Source organism: Hypomesus nipponensis, chromosome 19 (assembly GCF_054491055.1).
Source record: "Hypomesus nipponensis isolate SF chromosome 19, ASM5449105v1, whole genome shotgun sequence".
Classification (NCBI taxonomy): Eukaryota; Metazoa; Chordata; class Actinopteri; order Osmeriformes; family Osmeridae; genus Hypomesus; species Hypomesus nipponensis.
Genome location: NC_140379.1, coordinates 11,633,678 through 11,652,850, shown reverse-complemented (window position 1 = coordinate 11,652,850; position 19,173 = coordinate 11,633,678). Strand labels below are relative to the sequence as shown.

The window sequence follows — 19,173 nt, the reverse complement described above, 5'->3', positions numbered from 1 at the left end:
AAAAGTAGCAGCCTTGCGAAAGAACTCTCATTCACCCGGCTCAGCTGACTGGAGCTACTTTGTGTTGGGGTGTTTATGTAATGACATTATCTTAACAGGAGACTGTGTGGTTGGCACACTGTGAATAAGCCGGGGATACAGAGGGGGGATTGGATATAGAATTATGACCAAATACCAAAAGTGAGCCCTGTTGCAAGCCCCTGCTTGAGCCATAAAAGTTGTTAAACTTTCAGTTTAACAACTGAAGTTTCTATACTATACTGTAAGATTCTATACTGTATACTGTAGTCTGTCAGTGTTCAGGTGATAGGTGGTATATTACCTCTGTCTGGCCAGGTAGCCTCTGCTCGCCACCTGCAGCAGTGCCACCGCACCACGCAGCTTGAGGTAGGCCTCCTTGGCCCGGTGACGGCGCCAGGCCGTCTGGATGACCAGCGCCGCCGCCACCCGCCTCCACAGCCACCGCCTCCACTCCCTCTGCAGCAGCAGGGCTGCCCCGCGCCACAGACCCAGCCTGCGGCGCTCCCTGAAGCCCCGCCAGGCCGTCTGCAGGCACAAGGCTGCCCCCTCCTGGACGGCAGGGTCGTAGTCCTCCTCGTCCTCTTCCTCCTCGTCCTTGGACTGGTTGTTGCGCCACCATTGCTGTGGAGGTTATGTTGCATGTATTATACATATATGTGGATGATGCTGTGTTTATAGTGAGATTGTGGACCATACCATTTTAGTGGTAAAATTAGGGTGGGGTATAAGACACAAAGGCAAATTACCACATAAAATAATGGAAAAATTGGCATCATCACAAATAACTCTGGAGTTTCTAATGTTTCTTAATACATTTATAGGTTTTGTTTCTTGTAACTAAATTATTTAATGTGCAACTACATCCCCATATCTGATACTCAGTTAATAGCATTAAAACTCAAAGCCATAATACTGTGAATGTTGGCGCTAAGACAATGTCACAGTATTTACCACAGAAAATAAGTTCTCAAGCTAACATCAGAATCAAAGAAGGACATTGAATCATATGTTTTCTATTGAAGCAAATTGATATACACGTAGTGAATGTCCATGATCAATAAGGCTCAACCCTATGCCCACTTTAAGGTCAAGTCATATCTCAATTATTACACCTAATAAAAGCACATTTGTTATGAAACAAAAGCTGAAGATGGCTTTGTAGCCGGACATTACCTGGATCTGCACGGCTGCGTGTCTCATCCTGACAAAGTTCTTCCTCTCCAGCCGTGCACGGAAGCGCCGCTGCAGGGTCACTATGTGCCGGAGCACTTCCTCGTGGAGCCGGGCCTGCAGCCGCTGGCGGTCCGCCCCTCGAAGGAACACCTGCGTGGGCCGAAGGGGAGGAGTCCGGTAAAAGAAGCATGCGGGAGCAGCAGGGGTGGGATTACGGTCACACAGGACTGGGACACTTCATTACACACATGTATGGTATAAATAGATGGGATCTGCACGGTAGCTTGATGTAGCAAGTGTGCCAATGTGTACACACACAACTCGAATGGAGGAATGTCAGGTATGGGTTGCACATTATAAAGGCAGTTAATGAATTCAATTTTTGGACAGTTAAAAACGTGAACAAAGCTGGCTCATTGCTCATCTATGACTCCTGAAATTCCAGGGTTGTGGAGGGAAATCACCCATTTCAAATATAGCAAAATAGATTTAGTCAGGAGTGTAGGTTTAGCTTGAAAGGTTACGAATGGTCCCCTTCAAACAGGCCATTTAAATGAAGTAATGGGGACCAATATGAAATAAAATCAGCACCAATGTATCGAGTAACCTGCCTGGCTACTGGGATCTTCCTGTTGTGCAAAACTATATGTCAAAAATCCATTCTTCAACATGTTTTCATGGCCAGGACCTTGTATCCTTGTAACCTTGCATCTCTAACAAACAACTGTGGATTCTTACAGTGAGATGAGGCACTCTACAGGTGCCTGAGAGACGTACCATTGATCTCCCAACCTGGAAGCCATCAGGTGCAAGGTCGGCCTGGCGCAGGTAGTGTCTGATGCCTTCTTGGCTAGCACTGGTGCCCTCGGGGAGCAACACACGAAAGTGGCGCACAAAGTCCTGCCAAGAGAGAGGGAAGTGGGTTTGTCAGAAACACACAGCAGGGAGACTGTGTACAAAATGTGTAATATTTTACCTTTATCATAATGAGGTCACTTTGGATCCTTTGAATCACAATGGAAGTGTGTTACTGTACAATCTGAAATGCATCCCTCAACCTCACAACGTCAGGCTCAAAAGATCTTGTTGAGACACATGGTTTCAGGGTCAGAGTCCACGTTGACCTTGCATCAACAAGTCCAGCACTCCCCTAGACTAAGGGCTTTTGTCTGGTCTCATTGTCAAAGGGTGAGGCAGGACTGAAAATCATATGCTGTGTTTATACAATTACCCCAGGCAGAGCTGATGTCATCACACACACACACACAGACCCACACTCAATGGAAAGTCTCTGTGCTCACAACCCAGGTCAGGATGCTTCATAAGTCCTCATTAAGTGACACACGGACAAGATATTTTTAATAACCTAAAAACCATAGATGTAATATGGCGGGGGGGGGGGGGGGCAAGGATGCAGTAGACGTGAAGTACGTTTTTGAGTTGTGAGGTAATGACAACAAAATGAGCATTTGGCTCAGAAATAATATATACAACCTTTCACTGAATAGCCTTTTCAATTTTATGCTCAGTCTTACATTTGAGTAAATGTTGGGATCTTACATTAAACCATTATTGAATTCAGTACTTACCAAGCAAGTCAGAGGCCACTCAAGCCTAGACCTGTATCATATGAAATACTCAAGGATTTAATGGGTATGACTTGACTGTCTTACTTTCTTATGTCAACAGGATGTTGACACCTTTCAAATCCCAAGTAAACATTTTTTAACATGTGTATTCATGACATGTGTTTGACTACAATATCCTTAGGGTTACGTGGACAGGTGGGCAGCAAAGCACATCCATGGGAATACAGAAGATGAATTGAGATATTTGGGAGGTGTGTGTGTGTGTGTGGGGGGGGGTGGGGGTGGGGTGCTCCTCAGGCCCACAGAAGAACCTGTACTGGGACTCCTACACACTCTGACCGCGTGTTAACGTGACCTGCAAAAGAAAGGCTGGGACAAGCAGCACCTTCCCTTTCACACAGTCCTCATTTCAGTCTCTTTCAGAGAGTAGGAGCAGCCCAGGCCCAACACACTGACTAGTCCTGGTGAAGAGACCCACTCCTCTAAATGGGATGGTGAGGAGAAGCAGAGGGAAACCCCTCTGGTTTGAGAGAGGAGGTATTGGAGGGAAGTGGGAGGTGTGCGTGCTCCAGTCTGTGTCAGTATGGATTATGTTCCATCTGTTTCCGTCTCACCTCAAAGGTGTATTTGATGCTGTAGCCTGACTGTCGGATGCGCACAGTCTCCAGCATTCCAGTGTAGCGTAGCTGCCTTAGGACCAAACTGTCATTGAAACGCAAAGGCAGCTGATAGAGAGAGATAGAGAGAAATAAAAAGGAGAAATTAAGAGAGGGGTGGGTAAGACACTACGGGAGTGAGACAGTGAGTTCTGAATGTTAAATTGAAAAGATCAACGTCAGTGAAAACTGGTAACATACCTTCTCAGCATTGGAGCGGATGCATTTGACAAAGTATGGCTCTGATTGGCCCAGTGTCTCCATCAGCTTATTCAGCGAGGCCTATGATTAGACAGACAAGAAACAAAACAGTCATTTTACTCATTTTACTAGTCAGTTAACTTTATGTCAGACACCCAGTGAAACAACACAAACTTGCACTGTAGACAAAATGTATGTGGTGGAAAATGCAGGGTGACGTGGACTGGTGGTTTTGTCGGGTGTGAATATTTGTCGTCCTGCCTTTATGACTCCTGTGTGTAACATTAAAAAACAATGTCTGGGATCATAAAAAACCAGTGTGCGGTTGGCTCCTGATGTGAAAAGAACTGGGTGTACAAAACAACCCGGTTCTCTTGCAGTATGTCTTCATTTTGACAACCAGGGAACCAAGTGGATGAATTGCACCTGTGGTTTGAGCTGGTTTATGTGTGTGCGTGTGTGTGTGTTAGCATGTGTGCATGCATGTGTGTTGAGAAGACTGTCTGTGTGCATGATCATGCGTCCCACATGTGTGTCCACGTGTGTCTGTTTTCAGAGGTCAGAGGAATTCACCCCAGCCCCCCTCTCTTTTGGAGGATTAAAGCAATCAGCCACACAACAGGATGTGGGAAGTGAAGTCATCCACATATTCTGACTGGGCTTCCTGCCCAGGGTGGGACTGTTGTGGGGCATTCACGGTCCTCCACTCTCACTCACACTGGGCCCAGGGGGAGATTCCACCAAGCTGGGTAGCTTGGCTGTTAGATTAAGACAACCTCATTTTGTTCAACAGAATACTGAAAAATACAAAGACGTGTTTGACTTTTTTCTTCAAACTTTCCTGGTGTTTAAGTTAGTTTTTCTTTAGGTTCACAGGGATCTTCCATCTCTATCATAAATGTGTTTATATAAAGTATGGAAAATGATTTATTAAACAACAGTATATCTTAATGGGTGTGACAAGTTACTGAGCTTTATTGTAATTATATTTCTGCAGATTAAACTAGTAACCCAAAGTGACTGAGAACATCTTTTTCTAAGGGGAAAGGGTTATGGCCTATAAAAATGTTACCACCCAGACATGATGTTATGTCTTTTGTGTGGGATGTAAAATGTGTCTGAATTGGCCGCATACTGAACACAGAGTTCCAGAGCATGTCCATAGAACACTGGCGTCATTCTCACAGCTGGCCAAGGTTTGAACCACTTGTGATGATCAAGTGTGCACACAACCAGGACAAACCATGGGCTCTTGTCAACAACAAAAATAGTTTTTGAGATAATTTTTGAGGGCTTAGGAAAAAATAACTTTTGTAATTTAAAATACATTTCTCAGAATGAGTGATAAAGATGACTAAAGGGGGGGGGGGGGGGCTGGGTGTGGATTTAAACTTTTTGACCAGGGTCATGCCTGTGCAAATAAGCCTGAGCCATACTGGGCACACCACTTCTGGTTTTCACCAAAATTCCTCCAAATGTCAAAGTGAACACAGACAGGGAAGAGTGACCTCTGACCTGAAACTGGGCGCTGATACTGGGCGGCTTCTTCTTCTTGTGGAGGTGGAGGAGGGACTTGGTAATGCGGTCGTGGAGCGTCAAGTTGCTGAGGTATTTGAGGGACTTGACATCCAGCAGGTGCTGTGGGAGAGGTAACACATGGACAGTTACATACAGAACCGCAACTGGATGGAAAAAACTAAAGCAAGGCATGTGTGTGAAGCACAGATATGCGTATCATTACCTTTGGAAGAGTGGGCTTTAACTTGTAGTTTTTGTTCCTCCTATTAAAAACACATGATATGGTTTTGGTAACTACACTATGTTCCTCTGTTCTTTACTCAGCCTGATGAGGCCAGGCAGCACCAGGCAAGTACTGAGCCCCACATTCACTAGAAGGGGATTAGTGAATGTGGGGTTAGGGCTGGCACACACACACTTACATGAGAATGCCGTGGGCCCTCTCCAGAAGCTTGCTGGAAGTGGAGTTGACGAAGATGCCGCCGTCCTCCTCAGCGTTTGAGCCGGAGCACGAGAGGTGGCTCTGCCTCCCGCCACGTCCGTTCCAGCCCAGGGATGGAGACTCCCTAGCAAACGCGCAAACGCACACACACACACACACACACACACACACACACGCACACACATGGTAATGGGAATAATGTTTCTCCAATTAAAGCAGAGCAACCATGATGGCTCAGAACATCCCTCATGTGAACCTGTAAAACGTCTGTGTGTGCGCTTCACACTCTGTAAAACCTCAGGCCTCAAGGTACACTGAACCTCATACCACTACATTTTTTTTCAAGTATCAACACAGTGGTGAACCACACTGAACCACTGCAGGAGAGGGAGAGGTTCATAACAACTTGTGGTCTTGGGACCAGGGGACTGGGGAGACCATCCATCATAGCTTGGGCTCTGCGAGCCACTGGAGCAGGGATGGGTTTGTTTTCACGCTCCCAACCCTGATTTATAGGGTTTCCTTCCAGCTATGTCGGTGGGCCACACACTGCGACCATGCTAAACACAGTAGGCGTACTGAGGTGCACATGTATGCTTCTTTACTAAAAAAGACTGGGCATGACATGAGTCCAGGGAGTGCTGTCATGGGTAATAAGAGAGCAGAGGCCAACAGGCATGGAGGTACAGTACAGCACGGATGCTTCTTAGTCATAGTCAGTTGGACTTTTAGAAATTCAAGGTTTGTTTATTCTTCTAATACTAGGAGTGTCAGGATTTTGGCCCGTATAATTAATTCTGAGAACTATTTGTCAAAGTTAGAATCTTTTCCACGCTGGAAAAAAGTAGAGAAGCTCATTCTGGTCATCTGGCTTTATGGGTACTTAAAATAAAAGTATTTCTTGCAACAAGAAAAAAAACTATAAAAGTAACAGAGTTATTACTGTTAAGACCTCAAATACGGATTCCCTTCATGTTTGCGATATTTTCTTTTGTGGTCACATTGGAAAAGAACATGGCTTTCATTTTTAACATACTTTGTCTCTGTTATGGTGCACTTGGAGCCAGGAATAGCTTGGACAGCGACTGAGGCGTAAAAAGACAAGCCTGTCTGTGGTGTGGTGTTTGGTGGTTTAGGTTTCCCACCTTGGGACAAGACCCAGAGGACTAACAAGAGCCCAGCTATGGACTAAGGTCCAACAAAGCACATCCTCCTTATCCCGAGTGGAAAAGTGTACCTACAGCTAAACTAGACCGCCTAAAACGTCCTGCTGATTTCAACTGAGGACGAGGATTGCAACATACTGCAGGGATTGTGAATGATTGCTCTAGGAAGAAAAATGGGATACATTTGGTTTACTTGGTGGAATAGCTAGAGACAGAATCTATAAATAAAGTGTATTCAAAGAAAAACTTTGGCGCGTTACAATCTTATTTCCTCTAGGCTTTATTCAAGTTACCAGATGGATATCAACTTTTAAATGAGGAAATGACACAAATTGAATCCAGGCTGAGGGGTTATGGCACTTCTTATCAAAACTTTCCTCTAACACACACACACACACACCAAGCCAGGCATGCTGGTGGTGTTTATCTTTAAACAGTACCCCTAAGAGATTTAAACAGTACTGTACTGTCCACTGTAGAGCCCCACCGTGAAGCGCCCTGCATAGAGCAGATATTTATCACTCCCTGGGTCGTCCTCTCTGGAACTCTCTGACATCACGCAGGAAGCAGCTGCATGGGGGCTTTAGTGCTCACTCACTGAAGAGGAGTGTGGATGTGAACAGGAGGGGGGCGTTGCAAATCACATTAGGAGGACTTTAATAACCCCAAACTGTGCCCCTGTGTAACACAATCACCAAATCGTATTGTGGCGGGTGGCCTTTAGACTTATTGGGGGGGGGGGGGGGGGGGGGCAGTCATTATTAAACCCCTCTTCTCTCTGAGTCCATTTGTACCATAGGCCATGACAGGAACACGTTAAAAACAATTCTCTTAATAAGGTACATACACTGTAGTCAAACTGACCGCATCTAGCCTGCTCTTTTGTTTGCATTAGGGACTCACCGTGGCGCTTTCTCGTTGAGCATGTTGCTACCCTGCAGGTCTGACAGGGGTGTGCGTGGGCTCTTCCTGGCCACACCTGGTCCAGGACAGAAAGGAGGGACACAAGATGATAAGAGGACACACACACATGGCACACACATACACACAAAGCCAAACCCAGGCTATTTCCAGACCAACACTCTTCTAACACCATAGGACAACCCAAATGAGTTATGAATATTACATGGGCCTTGAATGAAGACTGATTATGGGTTAAAGAATATGTAGCATAAAAAGGTAGAATACAGTAATGGTTAATGTTTCCCTGTTAGTGTGGGTGTGAAAAATACAGTACAAAACATAATGCATTTGAGGCATTACTGAACTTAGTTTTGAGGGAAAGTTTAGTTTGATTAAATACATCTGAGATATCAAATTGATCAACATAAATATAATTGGACATTACAACATTCTGAATGAGAAATGTGTGGATGGTATTCATCTTACTTTTGAACTTGTCATTGTGGGGGATTTTGAAGGGTAAACTTTTAAATATTCAATTTGGAGAGCAACTTCGAGATATTGGTGCCCTTCAAAAATTTGACAAAAGAGTGGTTTCATCAGGAAACCATTTTGAGTAACTAAAAGCTGTGTTTTTAGCAGCAGCTAGGACTCTGTCAATCAGATTGGATTATGACAGTTGGCAGAGGAAGTGATGTAATCCATATGCCAACATTCCAGCCCATTAGCAGGCTTGAACTTCTGCCAATCAAACAGAAATTTAAACAAAGAATCAAAAATCAGGAGACAGCTAAGAAATAGTTTCACAGTAGTCTAATGACTAGGTTCTAAATTCTGGTTGTGTCATTTTGTGGTATTACACATTATACTGTTTTTGCGTTAGTCAGATGTGCAACATTTCCTGTTATGTCAAGAGATGTTGCTGGATAAAAAATAGAAAATGAATACAAATAATAAGCATAACGAGGTATCATCTTAAGCTCTAAGCATAAAAGAGCTTTAGGTTGCAAACTTCTTCTATCAAGCAAGTTGTGGCGCTTTAAAGAGCTTGGCACTGCACTGCAGACACTGCAGACAGATAAAGTATACAAACCCATAGGCATGGTATTATGGAGTCCATGGAATGAGGTTAGCACATGAAGGAGATGGAGCCTTATCTATTCCCACCACCCAACTAAACACCACAACCTCAGTCAGACAGCCTGTCATCCTCCGACACACACGTGCACACTCACATAACCTCTGCCCAGATTAGTCCCAAACGGAGGGAGGTGAGGGATACAAATAAGGTGCACACTATTACCAAGGTGGGTGCCCAGTATTGTTGCTGCCTACTACAGTGAAATAGGTCCAGCCCCCCCCCCCCCGTCCCCCACCCCTGAGAAAACAAACGTTTTAAAGAAGTCTAACTTCAGAGGTGATATTGTGCATGTGCCCCCCAACCCCATTACCACTGAGCAGGTTAAACAGGGGTGCTATGGCTGTTTCCATGCAATGCTGGGCTATCCCCACGACAACAGATAGGGTTAGTGAGAAGGAAGGGGGTGGGGGGGATGCGTACAGTGGATTACATGCAAGACAGGTGATTTGTGAGATGCATTCCCAGGCGCGTACAGAGACGTGGGGAGGGGGGGGGGGTGGTGGGGGTGTAGGAGGAGACCAACAAACACCTATCCGAGTGTAAAACTGTTTGTGTGTACAAATATCCAATGCACACGTAATGCAAAGGAGGCATTTACAGCTATGTAGCCTGTTGTTATAAGCTTGTCTAATTTGTGAATGAAACGATGACTTAGCAGCTAGATATCAAATGCTGTTGGTCTAACCCCAAGCCCCCCCCCCCCCCGCCCCCCCTCCACTCACAGTTTTGCATGAAAGCCGGAGAGGGGGAGAGAGGGGTATTGTGGGATTGCAGCCTTACTGTGCTTCTCCTCTTTGCACCGCTGCAGGATCTCTAAGCTTCTCTGATGCACAGGGTGATGCAGAAAGCTAAAACTATCCACACTGTTCAAAGCTGCGCAGGGAGCAGCGGCATCATGCCCTTTGGGAAAAGCAAAAAATAAATAAAATAGAAGGAGAAGAAAAAACAGGGGAAAAAAATAGGATAGAAAGAGGGGGAGAGGGAGAGACACAAGGAGAAAAAAGACAGATTAGACAGCGGACGAATAGAGGTAGCAATCTACAAGAGAAATACCTGTGCAAGACCTTTCAGGAGAGAAAGATACAGTATATTCACATTCAAACCTGTTGTGTGTCCCCCCGAACCCACCCCACCCCACCCCCTCCTCTCAGCAATAGTGGTTCTACGGTGCCTTCTCCCCCCCCTGCCCAGAGTCCTCCCTCCGGCCATTTCCCCTTCTCCTCATTTGGTTGTCTTCAGACTCAGAGATAACAATCAATCACAACTTTCATGTACATTCCCCTCCGGTGATGTGATGGCGTGGATGACTGACGGCTCCATTTGGCAGGATTCCACAACCCTGGAGGGGTTATGGGAGGGGGATGCTAATTGAATAGCTCATCTGTGTCAAACAACATATTCCATTCAGTGTGTGTGTGTGTGTGTGTGTGTGTGTAAGAGAGTTGGGATGGTGGGGTGAGGGGTTTCAGGTTGTCTTTTAGATGTGGGATACATTGAGCTAGAGGGAGGAGCAAAGGGTATGTGACTTTGGACAGATTAAACAAATCAAAGACTTACACTTCTTGAGCCATCACATGAAAATCCTTGGGTTTAATTACGCAATCCAGGCGCTGTTAAGACTGGTAAATCTGTTCCCAAAAGCTGAAACTAAGTGGTTGGCTATCTTATGTGAAATGGCAACGGAAGCTAGGATCTTCTGTGAAACTTTATATACAGTAGACAGAGTTATCAGGAAGGATCTGTATACAGCATAACAAGCATTGTTCATTACCAAACGTGATCTAGCATTAATCTTGCATATCTACGGCAGACAGAGCAAGCTAGGAGCACTAAGAGGATTAGCAGGTGGAGGGAGAACAAGTCTAAAGGTGAAATAGACTGCTGAATGCAGGAGAACACTACTGACACTACTGTCCACACACACACACACAACAATGCACAAGCACAGGGGTGGGTGGGAGACCTTAGATTCTGTTGTGTTTGGAAAAATGTTCACATGCACACACACACACACACACACACACACAAAAGCACACATACACATCTCTGTGTCCCAAGGAGGAGTGTAAGGGGGACTAGCTCCTGCACTACAGAATGTTGGCCCCAGCAGCCACCTTGAACCAACAGCGAAACCGTGTTTCCTTGCATCTATACAGTAATCACACTAATCATAATCTCCAACATCCTCTGCGGAAGTAGTTTCGGTATAATTTCAGTTTGTATTCTGTGTGTGTTCAACGTGTTTGTGTTGAATGCCAGTGCATTGAGTCCTCATTCCCCACTCACCGCTCTTCCTCTGAGTGTGTCTTTTGCCGGCCTCTCGGAAGGCCACCATGGCTCGAAAGTAGGCCCTCAGCACGGCCCAGCGGAAGGTGGCCGGCGGGTCGATGCCGATTAAGCCACAGATGAAGGCATTTTTGCTGCTCTTGAGTAGGGCCACGATGTCAGGCCGCATGTGGTCTGTGTTCTTCTCCCTGAAGTCCTGTGTGTGTGTGTGTGTGTGTGTGTGTGTGTGTGTGTGTGTGTGTGACAAAAGGGAAGAAGGGTGAGAAGAGTGTGTGTTTATTTGTTGTAGAGCATTGGGAAACAGAGAAAGACAAAGAGAGAGAGCAAGATATGTGTGTGTGTGTGAGTGTGTGAGTGTGTGAGAGAGAGAGACAGAGAGAGACAGAGAAACAGAGGAAGGAGGGAGATGTGGGGACAGATCTCCCACCAAATTTCCATTGTGCCTTCTATATCAACTCGAAGCACAGCACAAATACCGGACAGACAGATTTATGCCTCATAGATTGCCAATGCAGTATCAAATTAACTCATATGTATTGTATCTTGAGAATAGGCTCAAAACTTAACACCAGTACCCTAAAAATCAAGACTTCTAGAGAAAATGAGAAGGTTGTTTCAGTGAAGGTAGTAACATTAACATTCAAACAAAGGCCCAGACCTGCACAGTGAGTAAAATCTTCCAGCAGTTGCCAGATCTTGATTGTGGTAATGTGACTGCACACCTGGGCGTGTTGCCAAGTAAGTGATTAAAAAAATCCCCCGTGCAGGTATGTATAAGCCTTCACACCCCATTTACTAGCTATACAAGAGCAGTATGCCAGCTCATGTTATCTTGTTATGCTGGGTCTGAGTGTGTATGTGTTACTGTATGTGTGTTCAGTATTCCCCCGGGCGACTTCCTCTGTCACTTGAACCAAACGTCTACAAACCCTTACTGAACCCAGAAACAAGAGGAATATCGGAGCAGCAGCAGAGATGCCTTCTCAGTGATGGCCACTGACCTTGACCCCGTATTTGACCTTGCCAGCATAGTGGCGGATGATGAAGGCGGGCTCCATGACGGCAGGAAACTCGATGTAGCTGTTTCCCTCATGCTGCCGTCTGAACTTGTCCAGCAGAGTCTGGTTGGTGGCCTGGGGGAAGCTAGGGCCAGTGGACAAGAGGGAGTGGAGTCAGAGTATTTTCAAAGAGGGTTATGGGTGGGTCAGACAAACGGCTGGCCAGAAACACTCACTTGCACTCCTCGTCCAGTAGGTGGAGCAGTGCTGTGGGCTTCTTGCTGATCAGGTTGATGCAGCCGGTGTTGTCGATGTAGTCGATGTTGTGCCAGCTGATGCCCTCTGACCTGTACTCCTCCTGTGGGGGGAGGGGGGCAACACAAACATGACGATGGGTGAGGTAAATTGTCGCTCTATTGTCTAATTGTCGATAGCAAAAGTCTCCATACAACCATCCATAAAACCAGTCCCATCTGAATTCCAAAACAAGTTCTCTTTAGCATGAATTAGCAGCCAGACCCTTTTCTGGTTTCATAAAATGTACAGCATTCTTAGCATTTTGCCAAAATAACGTAATAAAGGCCTTTAATCCGAGACTGTAATAATGACATAATTCTTGTTTGTATTATTCTAAATGATATCCAAATCGTTCGCTCCCTTTTTACCAAACCAGTCAAATGGTCAACCTAACCAACAGAGGTTGATTAGCATTGCTTATTCTACTTCGTGCACAAATAAGGACTGGTCTACACTAAGAAATCCTGTTCGTGCCTACCATGGAAAACAATAACCTAATACGGTATATTCAGTAGCTCTTAAAAGGATCGGAATGAACACTGGTCTTGTCCTTCAGTGCTTGGCTCGAAGATAAAATATTTGGGCACACATACTGTGATCGAAGTATGTTGCTCAAACGTGCAAATTACTGTGACCAACAATGTATTTCAATAAACAGGACTATGCAACTAGAGTGTGAGAACTACTATCAAGGTAACATACAACAAAATGTGATTAAATGAAGTACAATGCTTGTCACAAAAGTACTTAAATTAAAAGTAAACGTTACTCTTCTTCCCTGTGACACACTTAGAACTAGGCGAGGATGGCCTTAGCAGACATGACACTAGACAAAAATACAAAAGAAAAACATGTTTTAGGATATAAGGATTTAGGATTATGATTATAATTTGTTAATATACAATCTAATATAATTTGAATGAGTATAAAGCACTTTATTGCTTACTTTACTACCTACAGGTCAGATTAGACTGATTTTTGTGAGCAATAATATAATTATATCGTAATGAATTGAATTCTGCCTAAGCACTGTTTACAGGTTTGCATGGGTCAACTGGAATGACTATTCGATCACTGATTGATTGTTTGACCGCAACATGTTGCGTCTCTGGACTTCAACAGAGCGTAACCTTGACAGATAATAGGCTTACTTCACTTATATGAGTTTGTTCTCAAATCTACAACATTTTTTTTATCTTGCACTTCCAAAAATATGTCTCTGATCATACAGGAACACCTAATGTGGACAGCCTAGATCTGGCCCCACAACATGACTGCACTCTGGTAGGCCCACACGGAAAAGACAATAAAAGTCAATTTACGAGAATTCTATAAATGGTTCAGTGAAGAGAGAGAGAGAGAAAAACACCATTAGGAGAGTAATGAGTGTGTGCGAGGGAGCCTGGTTATGTGTGTGGGGTGACTGGCTATTCCAGAAAACGCTTCAGTGATGATAGCATGCCACCTTAGCCCAATGTTGTTGGCTCCATCATTGCCTCTCTTTCTCTATCCTTCTCTCTCATGATGCATAGAAAGACCTGCTAAGTAGGCCTACTCTGTAAAAGAAAAATACAGCAACCTCACAGAGGAAGACAGAGTGCTTTATAACAAACTCCTTCAGTGGGATAGAACGTCAAAAACAGTCTATGTTAACAGCCACATGTCGACACTGAACTGGTATGTTCACACAGTTGCAGGTTCACACAACACCAAACTTGTCTGCTCGTCTCAAACAGTGTTGTTGTTGCAAGACAATAGTTTTTAAACGCTAGTTTGGCTTGGTATAGTTAGTCATTTATCTACCATATAATAATAATAATTATACTAACGTAGGAGTTATATGATATTGGTTGACAGAGACATCCTGCAGATAGACACTATGTAGGACCTCTGCAAGTAGTCTGTACGCATGCAGGCACGCATATATGCATACACCTGCACACTTACACAATACTGTGTGAGAAATGGAAGGGCTATAAGACCTAGAGTAAAGTAAAAGTGTTTTTAAACTGCGTAATTCATTCAACACAAATTACAAGTATCAGGTAGGACTCTTGCCAGATTTGACCCTCCATTCAAAGCGTAGGAAAGCGTGACTTGCTTCTGCCACCAGACATGCAGCAATACCCGTGAGAAAGTACAAAAGGTAACGATTCCGAACGATTCACAACAGTTTAATGCTCCAAAGTCATGCGTACCGAGAGCTTTTGAAGATTGCTAGAGCACTTTCACCAGCTATTTATTACATAAGCTTCTTGTTTTGTGCCTAGGAACAGAACATCTTAACGCAGCAAATCTGACAAGAGCTTACATTACAAGATGAAGGACAGTGACCCTTGACTTAAGCTTACAACCAACAAAAAGAGAAAACACTCAGAAGTGATTTTTATGACGCAAAGCCTTAGCACGTTGTTTAGGTTAAATGTGTTTTCTGGCTACTATTGTACAAGTCCCTCATTAACTAAATACATGCAATGGGTCTTTTCAGGGTGCTATTAACTGGGACCTGAAAAGCAAACTTGTTATGGGCTTCAATGTCCAACACAAACAACGGTTGAGAAAATGCTGTATCTCTCCAGAGCAGGAATCCTGAGGGTGGTAACTGTGACACCCTCATGTCAATCTGTGTCTACTCAACATGGCACAAATCTGTCATGTTTGCAATCAGAAGAGGAAAGCAAATGATGATGTGGATCATGCGCTCGTCAGCCCCTGACCTAAGACCTGTTGCGTAACCGCATGTCCTCCGTTGTTAAAGGGTTATTGAACAGTGAGCATTTTGTATGATAAAGCCAGCGAGCAGGTTAATAATCTCACTCTGTTATACAGTATCTAAATAAGGTCCTGCAGTTGCATCTTGCAAAGGAAGATAAAACCTCTGTCCAAATTCATATTTACTGAGCAAAAAAGCATGTACAGAGAGTTTTATGTCAATAAAAGCATTGTTTGATAAGGACACGGAAATTGACTTGAAAGAGCATTTACCTGCTCCAGTTTGAAGATGTGCTGGTTGAAATAATGCTGCAGCCTCTCGTTGGCGAAATTGATGCAAAACTGCTCAAAGCTGTTGTTCTCATAGTCTTCAAAGCCAAAAATGTCCAATACTCCAATAGATAAGATCTGGGAACAGAGGGAACAAGTGGATATTTACATAATAAGGGAATATAACAGTATTGTTGAGATTGTCTTTTACTACACCACGGGTCATGGGTTGAACTGATCATGATGTTTTAATGACAAAGCTGAGCATGAAACACAACCTACAGTAAAAGCACTGACTTTTTTTAAATTATGAATGAACGTTTATTCTAAAAGACCCCTGGAGATAATTCACCATCTCCAAGCTATCATCTGCAACTCAAGTTAGAATGCAGCAACAACTGGCAATGATTAGAGGGCTTGTGGAGTTAGGTCATTGTTAGCTCTGCAGAGACCTTTAGGGAAACTCTAAATAGGATGTTTAGCCCAGACATGAGTGAGGCCGAATACTGTATGAAGCCGTATGTCAATGATGCAACCTTACCTTAGCTGTGTCCTCCAGGTCCCTGTTGTTGAGCAGCGCATGGTTTATTCGAAACACAATCCAGTCAAAGAGGGCGCTGTACAGAGACTTAGCCATTGAGTCACGAACAGTCCCCGCCTGGATGGAAGAAAAACACCTACTTTAGGAGTATCTCTGTTTTCCTTCCATCTGTGGTCATTTATCCGTCATTTATGTACTTCTCGTATGTTTGGATTTAAACCTGCTACATAAACAGACTAAAATATCAGGTCATTCGACCCAAGAATTCCCCTTGTGAAGTGAAGAAATCATTCATTCATTTGACATGACAGGAATGATAACAGCAGTACAGCTGTATTTGTAATATCAGATACTCCATAAAAGGGGGAAACCAATTGTGTATGTAGATCATTTAAACTGTCTCAAACTAAATGGACAACATTAAACTGCTAAAGACTGATTTACATCCAATCGAGTTCAGGCAGTGTGCCCTACTGGGCCGCAGGTGGCACCAGCATGTGTTCCAGCAGTGGCACAGCAACAACATATTGTCAGGGTGAGGATTAATGACATTAGCCCGTCTAATACTTGTTGAGGATGACACAGCCACTTTCAATCCAATCTACTGTAGCAGACACAATCTACTGTAGCAGACACAATCTACAGTCACAGGGCATTCTCAACTGTCTGGGTTGGACTGATAAGTGCTAGCGTCTCGCACTCTGTCTTATGAGGGCATCAGCCACTGGGCTAGCCAGTAAACAGCTAGTGATAGCCAGATAGGTTAGATACGTAGCTGCACACAATTTGCTATGCAGTTTTACATTCTAAAGCATCTCATTAATGACACACAGGAACACAATTACACACATAAGAGGCAAGTTTCAGTTGTACTTGAGTTCTCAAGTGCTATAATTAGTACCAGTACGAAAGCCTCCAAGAATGTTGCAACCCTGAAATCGGTACATGGGGGTTCTTTGACAATGGGCCACCCAACAAGCTACCAAAAAATGTACCACTGTTTGTTCATCCTAAATTACCTCTAAACATCTACAATTATTGCAGTGAAGGGGGATATGACTGTGTTTTGATATTGAACGAAGCGCCTATAGAATTACTGTGGTAAATTAACCCCAGTTAAAAGCAAAAAAACTTTTAATTTACTTTGAATACTGTCAATCTCCTTCATACCCCTAAATGTTTGTGCAGTTTTCCCCCAGGGATCAATAACGTATTCCAACATCCTTTTTACAGTAATAATTTGTGATTAATGAAGTAGGCAAAAGAACCTTACGTGCATTTGTTTTGAACCTAAAAACAGGACAAACCTAGCTTTGGAAATGAAATAAAAGTCTTGAAATGACTCCAAACAAAACATATTGGGAAGTGAACACAATTTGATAGGCCCTGGACGGCATGGCCTAAAATAACATATTTAATATCACAGGCTTTTCCTTTGGAGAGTGTATGCCTGTTGGTCCAGCTCGAAATAGGCCCCCCTTCCACCCCCCGTTATTCAGCAGGGGTTCCTCAGTGAGATGTGGCGTGTGTTTGTTTTCATGGTGGGGGGTGGGGGGGGACTAACTCTCTCTATGCGGTTGGAATGCTGCTTCCTGTAAACAGAGAGGGGAGGCTGTGTGATGCCGCAGCACGGGAGAGGAGGGTGCTGCACAGGGGAGACGTGCTGGGAGCCAAGTGTCCCGGAAAAAAGTGGCGTGTCTGTGGAGGTCCATGGGAGGGTGGGGGGAATAGCCAACCAGCGTAACTTAAAACTATAAGGAGAGTCTACAGCCCCTACTTCAATGTGCCGGAGTGAATAATGTCACATTCTTGTAAAGGGTACAGTAAAAGTACAATCTGACACTGTCGAACATTGGAAGGAATTACAGACAATAGACAATTACAATAGACATTGTAATTCTACATTGCAATAATAGTAATAATCACAATAATAACAGATTCGGGTGTGATCAAGTAAATTCTCCCTATATTTAATCTCAGACCATGTTTATTCTTTCCCAGAGGACATGTGGTGTGTTAGCATCAATGCCATTTTGATTCAAGAGGCCTTTTACAAATCTTAACAAAACAGGAACAAAGCTGTTCTATGCACAGGCATTTCAAACTGTTTGCATTCTTGTAGGTGAAACATGGTAAAGGTCTGAGATGTAAACCTACTTATTGTCCTCCATTAGTCGGAACATTCCACCCAATCCTGTTTAGGTAATTGAAGGTTTGGTATCCAGTACATTTGTGAGACTTAGTAGATACATAGTCAGTGGGACGTTGAGTGTATCTGTAGAATGTCTGACTCATGCAGATCTGTATATTTTCAAGAGTCATAAATATTGTGTCAATTAGGGAAATTATTTGGTGTTAAACTACAGAAGACAGTGTTTCCTCAGGAGAATAACAAGTAGGCCTACAACTGGACAAGCACTAAGATAAATGCAGCTTGTTTAGAAGAAACTGACAAAAGATAGCATTGCACTGCACTGCTGGTCTTTCATAACAGACCGGATGAGGTGGCTGATGGAAAAAGCAGAATTCACACTTTCAGTCCTTGACTCTGGGCCGAGCGGACCCCTTTAATGGCCCTGGAAACATCTGTTTTGGCCCCTGCTCACCCATACATCTCATTTCCAAAGCATCCTTGTCTTAGCTTGTAGCCAGACAGGCCTAGCCTGGTTCAGCATGACCCTCTGCAACATTACCAGTTTAGACAGAGATGCATGTGGAAACAATGTATTCCTTTACAATGACCACAATTGCAGCTTGGTAATTATTGACAAACTACTTTGACTTATGTATGATTTACAGCACCTTAAAAATATATATTTTTAATTATAACCCTCCTAACCCTTAACTGTCAAAGGAATTAAGCAGAGGAATGGTATTTTGTGTGTCATAACTCAGTACTTTAAGCATCAGTGATGGTGAAGATGATTTGGAGAACTAACGGGTTGATGTTCTCATCTAGGTGTCTCACCTCTGCCAGTTTGTAGGGCACGATCAGTCTCTCGCCCACCGTCACAGTCTTTCGAGTCGTCAGGGCTTCAAAAAGCATCTCCTCCTTGACCTGTGTGCGTGGTAAGAAAAACACTGTTACTTACACTCCTGATGCTTACCAAATGTTTCTATTTTTTGGGGCTAAAACACTGTGTACAGGAAACAGCATTGTACCAGGGTACGTCAGGGTGTTGCACATCAAAGTCTTGATTCACTATAGTGTTTAGGTAGTGATGTGTTTGTATGTGGGGTTGGGGTGGGGGGGGGGATT

General features: G+C 43.9%; 1 protein-coding gene across 1 annotated transcript in view; it reads right to left on the bottom strand.

The window, feature by feature from the left end:
- Positions 1–19,173, bottom strand: part of myo9aa (myosin IXAa) — a 76,315-nt gene that overhangs the window by 11,927 nt on the left and 45,215 nt on the right. Inside the window, 16 exon segments of the mRNA XM_084681852.1 lie at positions 323–642; positions 1,195–1,344; positions 1,972–2,094; positions 3,398–3,508; positions 3,641–3,721; positions 5,156–5,278; positions 5,382–5,421; positions 5,581–5,724; positions 7,670–7,745; positions 9,591–9,710; positions 11,097–11,292; positions 12,098–12,239; positions 12,331–12,452; positions 15,377–15,511; positions 15,915–16,031; positions 18,883–18,972. Of these exon segments, the coding sequence (XP_084537978.1) occupies positions 323–642; positions 1,195–1,344; positions 1,972–2,094; positions 3,398–3,508; positions 3,641–3,721; positions 5,156–5,278; positions 5,382–5,421; positions 5,581–5,724; positions 7,670–7,745; positions 9,591–9,710; positions 11,097–11,292; positions 12,098–12,239; positions 12,331–12,452; positions 15,377–15,511; positions 15,915–16,031; positions 18,883–18,972 (2,090 nt within the window).